We start from the raw sequence: 16,554 nt of genomic DNA, 5'->3' as shown, positions 1-16,554 counted from the left end.
GGGGAAGTAATTAAGTGACTGAAGAATGCCTTTTCTCATAATTAGACACGCTTGGAACAGCCTCCAATTGTGCAAAACACCACTTTATTGCAGGACTGGAAGTGACCCAGAGGAAGGTCTTAGTACAAGAAATAAACTCTTTGCCTCCACTGACTTTTTCATTATGGTACCAGGTGTTAGGAACAGCATTCCGGCTGTAAGGCCACTGGGTAACAAACAGAAGTTGTACTTTCCTCAAAATCAGGATCGACTATAGGAAGATCAGTTAACATTGTCAGGAGTAGAAGGGACCCTGGAACACCATCCTTAATATAAGGAAGGAGAAAGCAACCCCAGGGAGACTGAGGACTTACCCATTGTGAATATGGGCTCTGCAGCTTTTACTGGTGTTGATTTTCAAGGTCAGCAGGCAGAAGAGAAAGAAGAAACACGCCATTCCAAAGCAGACTCGGTACACTGCAGAGTACCCCACCAGCGTCTCACAGGTGTCACCAGCTTTAATGCCTTTGCAAATATCTTCAAAAAAAGGAATCTGAGGGGGAAAATAGTGTAGAAAAGTTGTCTGTTAAAATGGGGTTAGAAAAGCTAGGATCAGTAAGTAGTGCACACTTGTAATACCACCTACTCAGGAGGCTGAGGCAGGAAAACTGCAAGATCAAGGCCAACCTGAGCAACTTTAGCAAGACCCTACCTCAAAAACAAACAATAAAAAAGGGCTGGGGGTGTAGCTCAGTGGTGAAGAGGCCCTGGGTTCCATCACAGGCCAGGAGTAGCAAGAGTGGGGATTGGGTTAGATAGGGACTCAGGGAATGTTCATTCAGTCTTAAGTCAAAATCCACTGTGGAAATGAATCAGGTATGTAACAAGATGAAGATTGAGGAAGAAAATCTTCCGGAGAATTTTTCTTAATTTTCTCTGAATCCTTTTTTAAAGATGCACTCTCAAAAGTACCACTTAGGGGGCTGGGGTTGTGGCTCAGTGGTAGAGCGCTTGCCGAGCATGTGTGAGGCACTGGGTTGAATTCTCAACACCACATATAAATAAGTAAATAAAATAAAGGTCCACCAACAACTAATAAAAATATTTCAAAAGAAAAAAAGTACCACTTAGCTTTTACTTGCTCCAAAGGTTTCTGAAGTTTAGCATCAGAATTTTCATTACATTTGTAATACGTGATTATATTTTTATTGAATGCACAAATATAGAGAACAAAAAGAGAAAGATTACATTCACTAACACCTCATTCTTGTCGGGAAAGTAAACAATCTCATGGATAGGAGAATTTTATTAGTTCACATATATAAAATTATGTATTGCATATATACAACACACATATACATTCATATGATCCTACACATATGGTAGGATATATATATAATACATATATATACACACATATATAATGTACATAATATATAATATATAATACATATATTATATATGTGTATATATGTATTAAATATACATATACATATGTATTATATATGTATATATAATACATACATACACATATATTATATATACATATATATACATATATGGTATATATAATACATATAATATATACACATATATTATATGAATAGCTTTTTAAAATAAAATATTTGGGCTAGGGATGTAACTCAGTGGTAGAGCACTTGCCCAGCATGAGTGAGGTCCTGGGTTGGATCTTCAACATGGCAAATGATAGGAAGGAGAGAAGGAAGGAGAGGGAGAGAGGAAGGAGAAGAAGGGAGGGAAGAAGGAAGGGAATCAGGGAGGGAGAAAGGAAGGAAGGAGGGGAGGGAAGAAATATTGTACATGATGTTCTGTGGTATTTTTCCCCCAAATTAACAGTAAGTCATGGAGCTCTTTGCCTGTTAATATATGTAATCCCACCCCATTTTTTTAAACCATCATATTTTATAGTAAGGCTAGATAAAGATGATGATCATTCCCACACTGACTATTTTTATTGTGAAGGGGTTTTTGTTTCATTTTGTCTTGTATATTTATTGTCTGCTATTACAGACACTGGTTCAGTACACATTGCTGGACATGCCTCATTGCATATCTACCATTATTTAGGCAGCTTAGACCACTGAGCTAGAAATTAGTGGGTCAAGTGGTATCTACATTTTAAAATTTCAAGACATAATGCTAAATCATCCTTTTAAAAGGTATAACAACTTACAAAATCTTCCACAAAGAGAACAAGTGTTACAGGGCTGGGGTTGGCCGGGAAACTGAGGCCATGCTCCCCGCTCCAAACCCCAATTCTTGTGATCACGTCAAAAGGATTTCAGACATGTTGCTCGGAGTAACAGGCATGAGTTTATTAGAAGGGGAAAAGGAAACACTCTCAAGAGAGAAAGCAGATCTTCAGAAAGAGGGCTGGAGAGCCCCTCCTGCCGTCTGTTTGATTGGGAGTCCCAGTGTTAGAGGACACAAGTGCAAATGCTTTCTTTGCCAAAAAATAATTTATCTGCAGTCCTGCCTGGCCTAAGGGGGAGATATTTGTGGCCCTTTTTACAGACCAGATCTTGAAACTCAGGGAAATAAGGATGATTCTTCCTAACCATAAAATCTCTAGGAATGAATGATTAAGAATGCAATTAGAATCTGTCAGCATGAGCCAAAGTGACCTAGAGTTGTCATGGCAGTCAGGACTTAAAAGTCTCATATCACCCTCCTGTCAGTCAAAAGTCAAGAGGCAGACTTGGGCAGGACTCTCTGGAAACTTCTCTTGGATCCCCAATAAAATTGGAGTACAGGAGAGGACTCATGATCTTCCTTGAAAGTGTCCCCTTTCCCTATTCCTATCCCTTCAATAAACTCACGCCTGTTACCCTGAGTGACGTATTGAAATCTTTCTGACTTGAAGACAAGAACTGGAGTTTGAAGTGGGGGGGATGTCTTCCTCTGCTTCAGTTTCTTGGAAGGCCCCAGCTCTGTAACACCAGGGAAGGTTACTGAGTCCCGCCCAGGCCACCTGACCTCTGACTGACAGCACAGGAACTATATGGGCCATGTCCAAGAGAGAATGGTGTGGCGCCCAGGGAGCAGGAGTTTTTAAGGAAATTGGGTCATCCTGTTTTTGCCTCGATTTCCAGCTACCTTAATTGGTTCATTATCCTTGAATAGCCCTCATCATGTTTTGTGAGGGTCTTGATGTTTTGGCCACTAGGGTGATTGGAGATGACTGGGGGTTGTGACATAGTTTAGGTAATAATGGAGAGTCCTGGACTTGGTTACAAGTCATGACCATGAAGTCATGGTCATTAAGACTGAGAGAGCTTTTTACCATGGCAAGCCCCTATCTTCCAAGTGTTTGTTAAATGGGCCACTGTGCGACTTCAGGGGCCCTTTATTTTCTTTTCCCTGCTCTCCCAGTCATGGCTGCGTAGCTCCTTACTACAAGCAGCACATTTTTATGAATATCATAGAATAACGATTCAGCCAGTAGTTGAAAAAGAACTTGCTTCTAATCAACATCAAAGGTGATCCCTCTTCAGAACAGAAAAGGAGTTAAAGATCACATTGTAGCAGCTCGGTTATTCATAAGAAAAAAATAAAAATGTCACCAAGGGAAATTATGACTCAAAAGCTGGAAGTAAAATTAAAGCATGAAAGAGAATTTAGTTTCTCCTCCAGAAAAGCACTTTAAAACAATAACAACTAGGGTTTCCAATAAACAAGCAAAGATTTTTAAGAATAAGCCAGGCTAAGTTAAACTGGCTTTGGAATAAGAATTCTCTCCCCCTAAAAAGGTCTGAATTTGAAACGTTTTTCCAAACACTCTCAAATAAAAGGCTTGGGCAGGAATACATTGTGTCTCAGACCCCGTTAGTATAGCTCTATTCTCATGAACAGACCTGAAAGATGGTCAAGAAATGTCTGGTGTTTTGTTCCCAGAAAATTCCTAAAACTGCAAATTTTTTTACATCGGAGCAAGATGGAGGCCATAAAGAGATGCCACTGTATTTATTTGAACAGGCTACTATGGGTTTTTGTTTGTTGTTATACATGACAGTAGAATGTATTTTGGCAGAATATGCATATATAAAGTATAACTTATTCTATTTAGGTTCCCTTTCTTGTGGTCATGTATACAAATGCAAGGCTAGGAAATTATGATGAGTCAATTCTACTGTCTTTCCTAGTCCTCTCCCCTCTCTTCCCTTGGTCTAATCCAATGGATTTCTATTATTCCCCTCCCCAATCTCCCTTGTTTGTGGTTAGCATCCACAAATCAGAGAGAATACTTTGGCCTTTGGTTTTCTGGGATTGGCTTATTTCACTTAATATGATATTCACCAGTTCCATTCATTTACCAGCAAATGCCATAATTTCATTCTTCTTTTTGGCAGAGTAATATTCCATTGTGTATATATACCACATTTTCTTCATCCATTCATCCATTGAAAGATACCTGGGTTGTTTCCATAGCTTGGCTCTTGTGAGTTGAGCTGCTATAAACATGGATGTGGCTGTGTCACTGTAGTATGCTATTTTTATGTCCTTTGGATATATGCCAAGGGGTGGGATAACTGGGTCAAATGGTGGTTCCATTCCAAGTTTTCTAAGGAATCTCCATACTTCTTTCCATAGCGGTTGCACCAATTTGCAGTCCCACCAACAATGTATGAAAGAACTTTTCTCCCCACATCCTTGCCACTACTTATTATTACTTATATTTTTGATAACTGCCATTCTGACTAGAGTGAGACAGAATATAAGAGTAGTTTTAACTTGCCTTTCTCCAACTGCTAGAGATGTTGAACACTGTTTCATATATATTTTGACTAATCATATTTCTTCTCCTGTCAAGTATTTGTTCAGTTCCTTTGCCCATTTATTGAGTTATTTATTTTTCTGATGTTAAGTTTTTTGAGTTCTTTATATATCCTGGAAATTGGTGCCTTATCTGAAGTACTGGTGGTAAAGATTTTCTCCCAATCTGTAGGATCTCTGTACATGCTCTTGATTGTTTCCTTTGCTGTGAAGAAGTTTTTCCATTTGATACCATCCCACTTATTGATTCTTGATTTTATTTCTTGAGCTTTAAGAGTCTTGTTGAGGAGTTAAGGAAATCGATTCCCAAGCCAACGCGATGAAGAGTGGGGTCTACTTTTTCTTCTAGTAATTGCAGGGTCTCTAGTCTAATGCCTAGGTCCTTGATCCACTTTGAGTTGAGTTTTATGCAGGTGAGATATAGGGGTTCAATTTCATTCTATTGCATGTGGATTTCCAATTTCTTCCCCCCGTACAAACCCTTAAAACAGACTGAAGTAGGGGACCCCCTCTAAAACTGAGAGCAAATTCCTCAAGCTGGAGTGAAGGCTGAGGGGCTAGCCCTGCCCAGAGGCCAAGGCGGCTGGGAATGGAGGCTGCCCCCACCTTGCTTCCCCAAGCTGTCTAGCCAGCTGACCAAATCTGCTATGTCCTGCCTGATGTCCCATTTTGCCACCTCTTCTCTTTTAAAAGCTTTCTTTTTATCTCTGAAGATGGAATTTTTGAGACAAAAAGATTCTATCTTCACTCAAAACTGGCTTTAAATAAAACTTATTTTCCTAACAATTTGACCCCGAATGTATGTGGAGGAACAAGGTGGAGCCTAACCTCTTCCCCAGGGGTTATAGTGCCACCCAGTACCACCCTCAGGAAAAGTTTGAACTTACTTCTCTATGATACCAAACACACACATACACACACTCACACACACACACACACCACAACATACAGGGTTGCCAGATCAAATGCAGAATAACTAGTTAAATTTCAGATAAAAAATGAATAATATTTTTGTGTTAAGTATGCCCCATATAATATTTGGTATATAGTTAGACTGAATATTACTGACAGCTTGGTCCTTATCCCTGATGCCAATTCATGCCAATTTAATAATGAAGATAAGGTTTTGAGAAAAACGAAGAAAGAAGGTTTATTGCTTTGCTAGTAAAGGAGAAACACAGGGGACTCTGGTCTCGGCTGTGGTTCTGTCCATCAGAGAAAACAGAGGGCTTTTAAAGTTCTTCAAAGGCTACATTTCAGTTGTTCCCTGACAGGGTCCCAGGTATGCCCTGAAGGTGTGTTGAAATTCACTTGTTAATTTGAGAGAGTCACTTCCTAGTTCTTCTGGAGACAACTCTTTCCTGGAGCATAGATAACTCATCTTGTTCCCCACCCCCAGGTTAGGGAAGGGGAGAGAGAAAAGAGGGAAAGAAAAACATGTCCCTTGAAAAATAAGCAGCAAGGGCTCTATTCAAAGGGTGAAGTGGACCACTGTTATGTGAATATTGCATAGGACAAACACATCCTAAAACATTTATTCTTGGCAAGAGAGGAACCGAGAGAAGACATGGTCTCGTTGGGAAAGGCCAGGTACATGCCATCTTGGAAGTCTGGCCCCACTCTGTAGGGAAGGGCCAAGCACTGTGTAAGCTAGAACATCTGTGTGCAAAGTGGAGGGCTGTTTGGAAGGGGCAGATGTGAGGCAGAAGGGCAAGTCTGAAGGCCACTGGTAGCAGACAAAGAAGGTCGACCAGGGGCAGGCAGAATAAAATTTCTGTAGGTAGGATTCCCAGTTGGCAGCACTGTCAGGTGAGGGATTGAGGGGAGGGCTCTTCTCTTTGAACACTTTGCTATCTGAGATGGAGGGGGGCACAACCAGAAAAGGTGAAAGCCTCGCCAGGAGTCTGGGGCAGCCCAGTGAGAACACCTGCTCTGGATATTGCTTCCCAGCAGCAATTAGGACAGAACACAAAGACACAGGAAGACCCCCGAGCATGGAAGCCATAGGAGTGCTCTCTGAAGGAGTTTGAACTTTTAAGCTGTGCTATAAAGTGGATGAGCATCTGGCATGGTTAAAAAAAAAAAAATCTTCAGATACTGAAGCAGCAGAGGCCCGGGCACAAAATCCATGTTTCAGGGACTCTAACCCCAAACAAGTCACATCTGAATGAGAACACCCTCCTTGTACTATGATCCAACTTTTCTGTCAACACCAGCCCCTCTTTCACCTTTACCCTCCTCTCCACCGTCCCACCCCCAAAACCACTGATCTCCTTTCCTTCTCCCTCTAACCACCAACAGACGTGGCCCTCTTGTGTTTACATCAGCCCCCCCCCCCCCCAAACATGCCCAGAACCCCTTGGGCTCATCCAAGGGTGAGTATGTGGTATAGCACATTTCATCCAGAATAAAAGTAGGCAAATAACCCTCTGCTCCAAATACTAACCAAGGCTCCTTTATGCTCTGTGGGTGACTCAGTAAGTAGTGAGTATTTTTAGGCAAAGAACCTCCTAGTTGAATAAGCAGACAGGATTTCAGCAAAAGGAATTTGCTCTGATTAAATATTTGTTGTTCCAAACTCCATCCTGGTTTTGGAAAAAGAAAACAGACATCACACACAGATTCCACACCGTGGGGGTGTCGCTTCTTAAGTCTGGTCTGGGCATCCAAGGACATGGCCCACAAGTCAGGCTGACACTGAGCCTGTGTTGTTTCTGTGCAGGCCTCTGAGAGCAAGGGGTTTCCTCCCAACCCTCAGAGGAACCAACCTCAGAGCCACAAACCGTCAAGCTAAGAATAAACAGCTCACATGGACTTCCAACCCTGACTCCATGGCTAACCTGGACAAGTTACACCTCCCCCCAGTCTCAATTTCCCCATCTGTAAAATGAAGTAATCTCATGGAGTTGTCCTGAGAATTAAATCAGCTAATCCTTGTGAAGTGCTTACCACCATTCCTAACTGATAGTTATCACTATGTAAACTTCCTTAATTCAGAGGCATTATCTATTATGTAAAAAGAATTTCCAGAGGACAAAGGTGGGCACACTGCATAGACCTCAGAGACTGGTGGGTGCATTCTTTTTTTTTGGGGGGTGGGGTACCAGAGATTGAACCCAGGTGTGCATAACCCCTGAGCCACATCCCCAGCCCTTTTTATATTTTATTTAGAAAGAGACAAGGTCACTTTATACTTTACTAAATTGTTGAGGCTGGCTTTGAACTTGAGATCCTCCTGCCTCAACCTCCCGAGCTGCTGGGATTACAAGGCATGCACCACCACACCCAGTTTGGTGGATACATTCTGATCTAAACATGGGGGCCTTTGGGCATCTCAGAGCTCAGAGCATACTCTATTCACTTTACCAAGGGATTCACAAAGGCTAACTTTCAATAAGATAAATCCTTCCACAGTAGGAATCTGTAAGAACTGAATTTCAAAAAAGGAGCACTCCACCTACCTATCTTTCACAGCCCAGACATCCCCAAAACAAAGTATATCTGACTCAAGATTCTGGGAAAACATTTCCAAAACATGAACACAAATATTAAGCTCGAGAAAAAGGAAGCTAGAAGACGATCCATACAATTCTGCCCACAAAGAAGAGATGCTTAGCCAAGCCCCCCAGACAGAGCTACATAAAGGCCTGCAGGTCTAGTTGGCCAAGGGCCCCAGATGCTACAAACTTAGAAAAAAAGCATAGACTCTGGAGTGGTTCTTACAGAAATAGAGAGAAAGGGGAGAGTCATGGTTCTATAATGTAGACTCCAGAAATGAAAATGTGATATTAGCAAAGCTAATTATTCTTTCACTTCACTGTATCAACTTTCAAGTGTATCCAGTGAAACCAAGCTTGACAGCTCAGCATGGGTGACAAATCAAACCCAATGAAACTAGAAGAACGAGATCTCCAAGTTCTGTTTGCTTATTCCTCACTTGAAAAAAAAATTGGGGGGATGAGAACCATCACTCTGTCAGCCTCTTTTCTCGGTAAAGAATTTCGGGGTCTGCCTGTTACCCAGCAGTGGACAACAGATGTGTGACAGATAATACTGAACCAGCCTCCTCCCTCCCTCAACAAACAGCCAATGCTCTTTGCTCAGTAAGTGAGCATCCTCGAGGCCCTTTTAAGAATGTGGGGGCCTTATTTAAAATACAGTAACAATAACCAGTACTCAACTTCTCTTTTGTTTAGGTCTCTGAACATTTTTTTTTAAAATAGTATATCTTTATTGTGGGATGAGGCTTTTGTGATGCTGGGGATTGAACCCAGGGCCTTTTGCATGCAAGGTAAGCACTCTTTCAACTGAGCTATAGCCCCAGCCCTCTGAACATTTTTTAAGAGAAAAGTCTACATTGTATCCTTATTAAAAGCCAAAAAGAGGAATTAAAATTCTAGAGTCTGGTTTTATCTGATGTTCCTGTTCCCAAACCACCTCTCAAACCAGGATGTTCATGTTCTCAAACAGTAAGTCTTCAGAGTCTCAAGGAGCACCCAGCAGGGACTGCCCTGGGGTTCACAGCTCCACTTTTCATGGTCCTCATGATTAAAACAGCTAGAAAATGACTCCAATCCAACTGCTAAACAGGACAACTCACAAAGGACTAAGATGGGAAGCGGAGGGCTCTTCCACACACCCAGAGTGGCTTCAGTGAATTTCAACCTCCAGATAAAACTGGAGCAGAATAGGCAAAGAACTGAACTAGTCACTGATCTTGAAGGAGACACGGGAGCAAATCCCACTGAAAAATGACGTAGCTCTTGAAGGAGGCAACAGCCCAGCCGTGAAGACTGAGGGCCGAGGATGGCCAGTCCTGTTTGATTAGAGGTGGCCTGTGAATAAAGGTAGAGGAACTCAGGACTAGGAATTCTGGTTTCAAGGTTGGCAGGCCAATGGAACAGTTTTGGGGTAGTGGGACAGTAAATCGCTTAATGGCAGGTTGCACTAGAGAGCCTGTATCAAGGGGAAGTGTGGGCACAGGGCTCAACAGGGCATTCCAGAAAGAGAGCTGGACTAGAGATAAAGATCTAGAAGGGATACCCTCCTGGAGAGGAATGTGAAGAAAGAGAGGGAGGCAAAGGTCAGGCCATCCTGGAAACTAGGGAAATGCAAACACTCAGGGGCTGTTCAGGGCCTAAGTGAAAATCACTTAATTGACTAAATCAGCTTTCTTCTCAAATGTGTGAACATGGAATACAGTGGGGACACATTACACACAAATGCAACTATATAAATGACTGCCTTCTGTGCAATTTTGAAGAACCCTGTAAAATGACAGTTTGCAGACGTACTCTTTATTCCCTACCACAAACTATATAACACACTTGTACAAATATAATAAAGCCAGGGTTTGGTCATCCACTCATTTCTATCTACTATGTGCAGGTATTGTTCTAGGCGGTATATAAGCAATAAATAAAACAGGTTTAAAATCCACACTAAGGACTGAGGATATATAGCTTAATGATAAAGCACTTGTTTAGAATGTGCAAGGCCCTGGGTTCAATTCCCAGCTTCAATCAATCAATCAACTAATCAATAAAATAAAATCCATCCTAACAAGAAGTTAACTTTTTTCATAGTTGATTTGGACTATTCATGTTTTTTTTTTTTTTTTTTTTTTACCTTAAGTAGGACATAAGAATCTACTATCCTCGCTGGGTGTGGTGGCTCACACCTATAATCCCAACAGCTCAGGAGGCTGAATAAAGAGGATCCAGTTCAAAGCCAGCCTCGGCTCCTTATTGAGACTCTAAACAACTGTACAGGCCTCTGAGAGCAAGACATTGTCTCTAGATAATTTATAAAAAAAAAAAAAAAAAAAAAAAGGTGGGGGGGGGCTGGGTATGTGGCTCAGTGGTTTAGTGCTCCTGGGTTCAATCCCCAGCACCAAAAAAAAAGCCAAAAAAACCCAAAAAGCAAAAAGAACCACTGTCCTCAACACACCTATAGGATCTCAACATACCCATAAGCTCAAGATCCTGAGAGCCCCTAGCTACTTGTTCCCACTACTGGAATAAGTACCCACACATTTGGGTTCCCAGTCTTGCATGCCTCCCATTACATGAGACCTGGAATTGGGGCTCCCTAGCCTCAGGGAAGCTGGGATGCCCCCATGCTCATTTTCTTTATCCTCACAACTTACGAGATCATCAAAACATTAGTCATGAGCAGTGAAATGCAAACCAATAACATGGAAGGGTCCCAGGTTTTCTTTAAATTGCTTTTAAGTCAAATGAATAATTGAGTTACTTATAGAAAAATAACAGGTGCGCAAATCCTGGGAAGAAACAGAAAGAAACAAAGGGAGCCAATTAAGAAATAAGTCCAGAAAGAAAGATCAATGGGGCTAACTCCTGACAGGGCTTACTGAAAGTGAGGATTTATGGCCACAGGTTTCTCAAAGTATTTCAAAAGGGAAATTTAACTAATAGCACAGGCACACTAAGATAAAGTCTGCCCAGTCATTGGCCCCAGCACCCGCATAAACAGAGAACTGATTGGTAGATGGAAAGACTGGTCCCCATCACAGTTCCAGAAAGGACCCTCTAGGGTCAAACCCCCCCCACCCCCATGAGAAGGAGGCATTGAACATCTGATTAATAAAGACTGCAGGAGGTGGAAGCCAGTTTCCTGGTAAACATCAAACAGCAGTAAATTTGGAAGCAGCCCTGCTTCCTTTGTTCTCTGCTCTGCTCAGGAGATGACCCACTCTCTCTCAGGAGTGCTCTAGGTTTGAGCCCTACTGTATTCCACTCCTAATAAAATGCTCTCGCTTGGCTTTTTGTGTCTGACTTTAAATTTTCTTTTGTCAAAACATAGGAACTGAGTTTTACAGCTTTAGCTTCCCACTCTCCTGTGACAAAAATGTTTGAATTGGATACATAAAAATCAATTTTACCTGTAAATGATTTTCCATTTTATTTAAAAATGTCACAATCCCAAGCACCAAAAAAAAGCCACATATAGACATATTTTGTAACAGGGACTTGGGGAGACTGCCTTTTCTAACACTGACTTTTCACTTTGGACTGCGGAAAGTAGATAAAAGCTTGGCCTCTCCACCTTCTTCCTTTTTTTTTTTTTTTTTTTTTTTTTTTTTTTTTTTTTGTACTGGGGATTGAACTCAGAGGCACTGGCCACTGAGCCATATCCACAGCTCTATTTGGTATTTTATTTAGAGACAAGGTCTCGCTGGGTTTCTTAGTGCCTCTCTTTTGTTGAGGCTGGCTTTGAACTGGCAATCCTCCTGTCTCAGCCTCCTGAGCCTGTGGGATTACAGGCCACCACACTCACACTCCACCTTCATTTTTTAACAATCTCCCCTATTAACCCTAAACGTTGGGTCAGATTCCTGCTCGGTTTGGCATGTAGGCAAGCAACTCTCTAAAGAAGTTTGCGTGTAAACTGGTAATACAAGATTTACTATCCCTAAATTTATTCAACCTATTTCTTCCCTCTTTAAGACTGAGACCACCAAGATAAGAATAAGGTATTTTCAAGATTTGCAAGACCATTCAACTGCCAGCTTTTACAATGCCCTGTTCCAAACCCCCTGTGGAGGGGAACTAGAGTCTCCAGTCATTGCCCTCCACCTTCCAGGGACAATGAGCCTTGGAAGCAGATGGCCCATGAAAAGACTGCTCCCCCACCCTAGCAGAAGCAATTACCAAATTGCCACCTTCCAGGATCACAGCTCTGACAGATAAACATCCTGCAAAGCACATGGAGATTACCCCCTGAGCAGGGACAAAGATAAGGTTCTGTGTGATCAAAACCAAGATGATCAACAAGACCACAGTTTGACCAAATCTGCTTGACTGCACAGGCCTCTGGACCCCAACACAATTCTTCCTCTATTTAAACCTAAAGCTCACTACAAATGCACACCCCACTTCCAAATATGGCAATATTGATTAAAGTTCCTTTCCTGTTTCCCACTGTTACTTTTTCCACTTGATTCTAGGGGCAAGTGGCCAAAGTCTCTGGTAACAGCTTTAGGCTACTCTCTCAAGAAGGGAGAATAACAGCATGCAAACTGCATGGAGCCACCACAGGTCTAATATAGGAGTCAGCAAATGACAGCCTGTGGGTCACATCCAGCCAGCCTCCAGTTTATGTAAATAAAGTTTTATTGGAACACAGCCATGGTTTGTTGGCATGTTGCTTGGGCTGCCTTTGTAACACAATGCCAGCCCACAGCCTGCAGTTCTTACTAGCGAGCTCTTTATAGGGACACTTTGCCCACCCTTGCACTATCAGCAAGAATAGCTGAGGAGTTATGGAAACCGTTAACTGCTGAAGTACAAATTACCATTTCAAAGGCAAGTGACAACTGGTGATAACTTACTCCAAAGATGGGAAGCTAAAAGGACCAGCAGAGAGCTGAGATGAGAGGCTCTTCTGGGTTGTCCCAAGTCCCTTCTCCCATTAGACCCTGTCCTCAGTGGAACTTGGATTTAAGTGAATCAAATTGTACAGCTCCTGCACGTCATTTTTAGAGCATGAAATTAGGAGTCTTAATTTATCTTCTTTTGGAGGGAGTGGAAGGGGATGGGGTGAACGTGTCTGTGAGCTTCTTAGACTCTTCTTCATGGCTCAGAAGCCCTCATTAGCTCTAAATGAAAAAGTCCTCACATCTGTTACACAAACACAGACCATGCATCCAAAAATAAAACCCACACTGATGAAAGCCGGCATGTGGAAAGATAATTTTAGACTTATGTAAAAACTGCAGAAACTGTCTCCTTGAAACTGAAATACCACACCCCCCAAATACCCAACCTCTGTGATTACCCTCAATCCAGCTGGAGAGGGCAGCACACTAGTCCCCATTACAAACCACCTCCTCACCACACTCTCAGTGTCCAAAGACAGGGAGAAGCATTCCTAGATTCTGACACGACCCCAAAAGCCAAGAGAAGTTAGAGCTGAGTTGACTCCACCGTCTCTAGCATTCACACCTGGAGTTCACACTGTTCTCTTTTTCCCTTACCTGAAGTCCAGTGCTCCAGAGAGAACAACTGCATGCTGTGCTCACTTACCTCCCCAGCACACCCCAGAGGGCTTGCCACCTTTATACTTAAGTGAATCAATGGATAAGTAAATGAATGCAGATTTTTTTAAAAAAGTTTTGAAGAATGTACTTAGGTTACAATTTAGTCAAAGTAACATTGTTAGAGGACAGATAGATGTTTACCTGCAGCCCTGCCTGGACTAAGTAGATAGGATATGTCACATTCCTCAGCAAGCTACCTGTTATCTGCAAGGGAATGCAGGCAAGAAATTAGGTTGAAAAGAGGAATGCAAGTTACTCTGAAGGGAGAGAATTTTGTGAACCATTGCACAGAGGAGATTCTGGAAGATAAGGATAATTCCTCCTAACAGTAAAATCTCCTAAGAATGTATAGTTAAGAGGCTGGGGTTGTAGGTCAGTGGTTGAGTACTTGCCTCACATGCATGAGGCACTGGGTTCCATACTCAGCACCACATAAAAATAAACAATAAATAAAATAAAGATGTTGCATTCATTTACAACTAAAAAAAAAAAAGAATGTATGATTAAGAATCTAATTAGAAGGCTGGGGCTGTAGTTCAGTAGCAGAGCACTTGCCTACCATGTGTGAGGCACTGGGTTCGATCCTCAGCACCACATAAAAATAAACAAGTAAAATAAAGGCATTATATCCATATATAACTACAAAAAACTTTTAAAAGAGAATTCAATTAGAATCATAGGCCAAAGTGACCCAAAGTTGTCATGGCAGTGGGGATTTGAAAGTCTGATGTCACCCTGCTCAATCAAAAGTCAAGAGGTGGACCTGGGCAGGACTCTCTGAAAATTTCTGGGATGGATAAAACTGGAGTGCAGGAGAGCTACACTGTTCCCCTGCTTTCTGAGAAGACCCACACTCTCTCTCGCTTGAGAATGTCCCCTTTCCCTTTTCCTATCCTTTCAATAAACTCATGCCTGTTACTCTGAGCAACATGTCTGAAATCTTTCTGGCTTGATCACAAGAATTGGGGTTTTAAGAGGGGGTCTTTGCACTACCTCAGTTTCCTGGAAGGCCCCAGCTGTGTAACAATGAAAAACCAGCCTCTACCTCAGAGCAAAGCCTGGTCCTTGGAAAAACCCACAGAGCACTCCTAGGCACATACCTACCCTGCTGAGTTGTTTGTCTGTAAATTACAGGAGAGGTTTGCGGTGCCAGGTGACCCTGACTCAGTCAGGCTAGGTGAGGACTCATAGCAACCCCCTAGCAACCACCAATCAGCATGAGACAGGGAAAATACCTGGGATGCCAGATGATCCTCCCAATAGTTTATAGTGGTTGATAACGTGTTGGGAAACCATGTAGTTTCGCAAGTACTCCCCTCATGGCTTAAACCACTCAGTTCAAAGGAATCCCCCTCTTGTACTAACCAATCACCCTTACCCAACTTGTTCCCGCCAGTGAATGTGCTAATCATGTTTTAGAGTTGTTTTATGATTTTCCCGCGGTGTGTGATGATTTGCTAAGAGATGCTATGATGTATGTGAAGTCCCTGCCTTCCCCAAAGAGTGTATAAACTGCTGCAAACCCTGGGCTCGGGCCTCTCAGCGTCACCAGTTGCTGTGTGCGCACAGAGGATGGAGCTAGCTCGCAATAAACACCTCTTTGCTGCTTACATCGATCTTGGTCTCTGGTGGTCTTTTGGGGATCCCGAATTCTAGCATAACAACAACAAGACCCTCTATTAAACCTGGTGAACAGTACCAAAGTTAGGCCACAGTAGCCTCACTTTATCTGTGGGGTATATAATCCAAGACCTCCAGCAGATCTCTGAAACCATAGATACTATCGAAGCCAATATATGCTGTTTTTAACCTATACCCACTACACCTATGATAAAGTTTAATTTACAAACTAAGTACAATACGGATTTATAATAATAAAGAATAATTATAACAATATATTTTAATGAAATTGCCAGCATCGCTGCTCTTGTATTCTGGGACCTTAAAAAATAAGAGCTACTTGAACATAAGCACTGACACCCCAACAGGCAATACGATAACCAAGATGACCCAACTGGGACAAGGTGAGACATGGCACAATGAAAAAACTTGTAAACTTTTTTATTTCTGGAATTTTCTATTTAAATTTATTTTGGATTGTAGTTGTCCCCAGGTACAAAAACCACAGAAAGCAAAACTTTGCATGGGGGAGGGAAGCTGCTATATTCACAATATTTTCATTATTTCCTAATCCCATCATTTGAGGCTACTTCATCTTAGTTCATTCTGCGGTGCGCCATTTGTCTGTTCCTTTGGCCCCTTTTTTATAACAACTACAATGTTCCTTTCCAACTGTAAACTCTCCTCTCTTCTATTTATCTACAGGTCCTTGAAGGCCCATCTGCAGGCCCTTGGTTCCAGAACAAAGCCTTAGGGAAACTCCCATTTTCAATGCTCCTCATCCTCTCCCTCCCACAGTCAGACCAACCTTTAAAAGATCCAATTAACATCCAAGGGGTTCTGGGTAAGGAATCTTCATAGACCAAGGACAATTAGTTCCTTGCATTCTGGCTCCTGACAGACCTCATTATTACTGGGCAAGGATCAAACCTCTTTGTCCTTGGTTCAGACTCAAAAAAAAAAAAGGCATCTCAGCAGGATATCCATTAGTTCAAGATGCCTCTGGTACTAAACAATTCTCCCTCCCCCATTCTCTGGTGTGTGGGAAATGCCCCTTCCACTTCCATGAGAGAAGCCAGGGCCTAAACAGTGCAGGGACT

At 42.1% G+C, this 16,554-nt stretch overlaps 1 protein-coding gene across 1 annotated transcript in view; it reads right to left on the bottom strand.

Moving 5' to 3' along the window:
* SERINC5 (serine incorporator 5) overlaps window positions 1-16,554 on the bottom strand; it is a 109,254-nt gene that overhangs the window by 30,803 nt on the left and 61,897 nt on the right. The window contains exon 3 of the mRNA XM_081280315.1: window positions 354-532. Within this exon, the coding sequence (XP_081136441.1) occupies window positions 354-532 (179 nt within the window). The remainder of the gene's footprint in view (window positions 1-353; window positions 533-16,554) is intronic.

The sequence above is a fragment of the Spermophilus citellus genome (assembly GCF_964194105.1).
Source record: "Spermophilus citellus genome assembly, chromosome: 1".
Lineage (NCBI taxonomy): Eukaryota > Metazoa > Chordata > Mammalia > Rodentia > Sciuridae > Spermophilus > Spermophilus citellus.
This window is presented reverse-complemented; position numbering and strand designations above follow the sequence as displayed.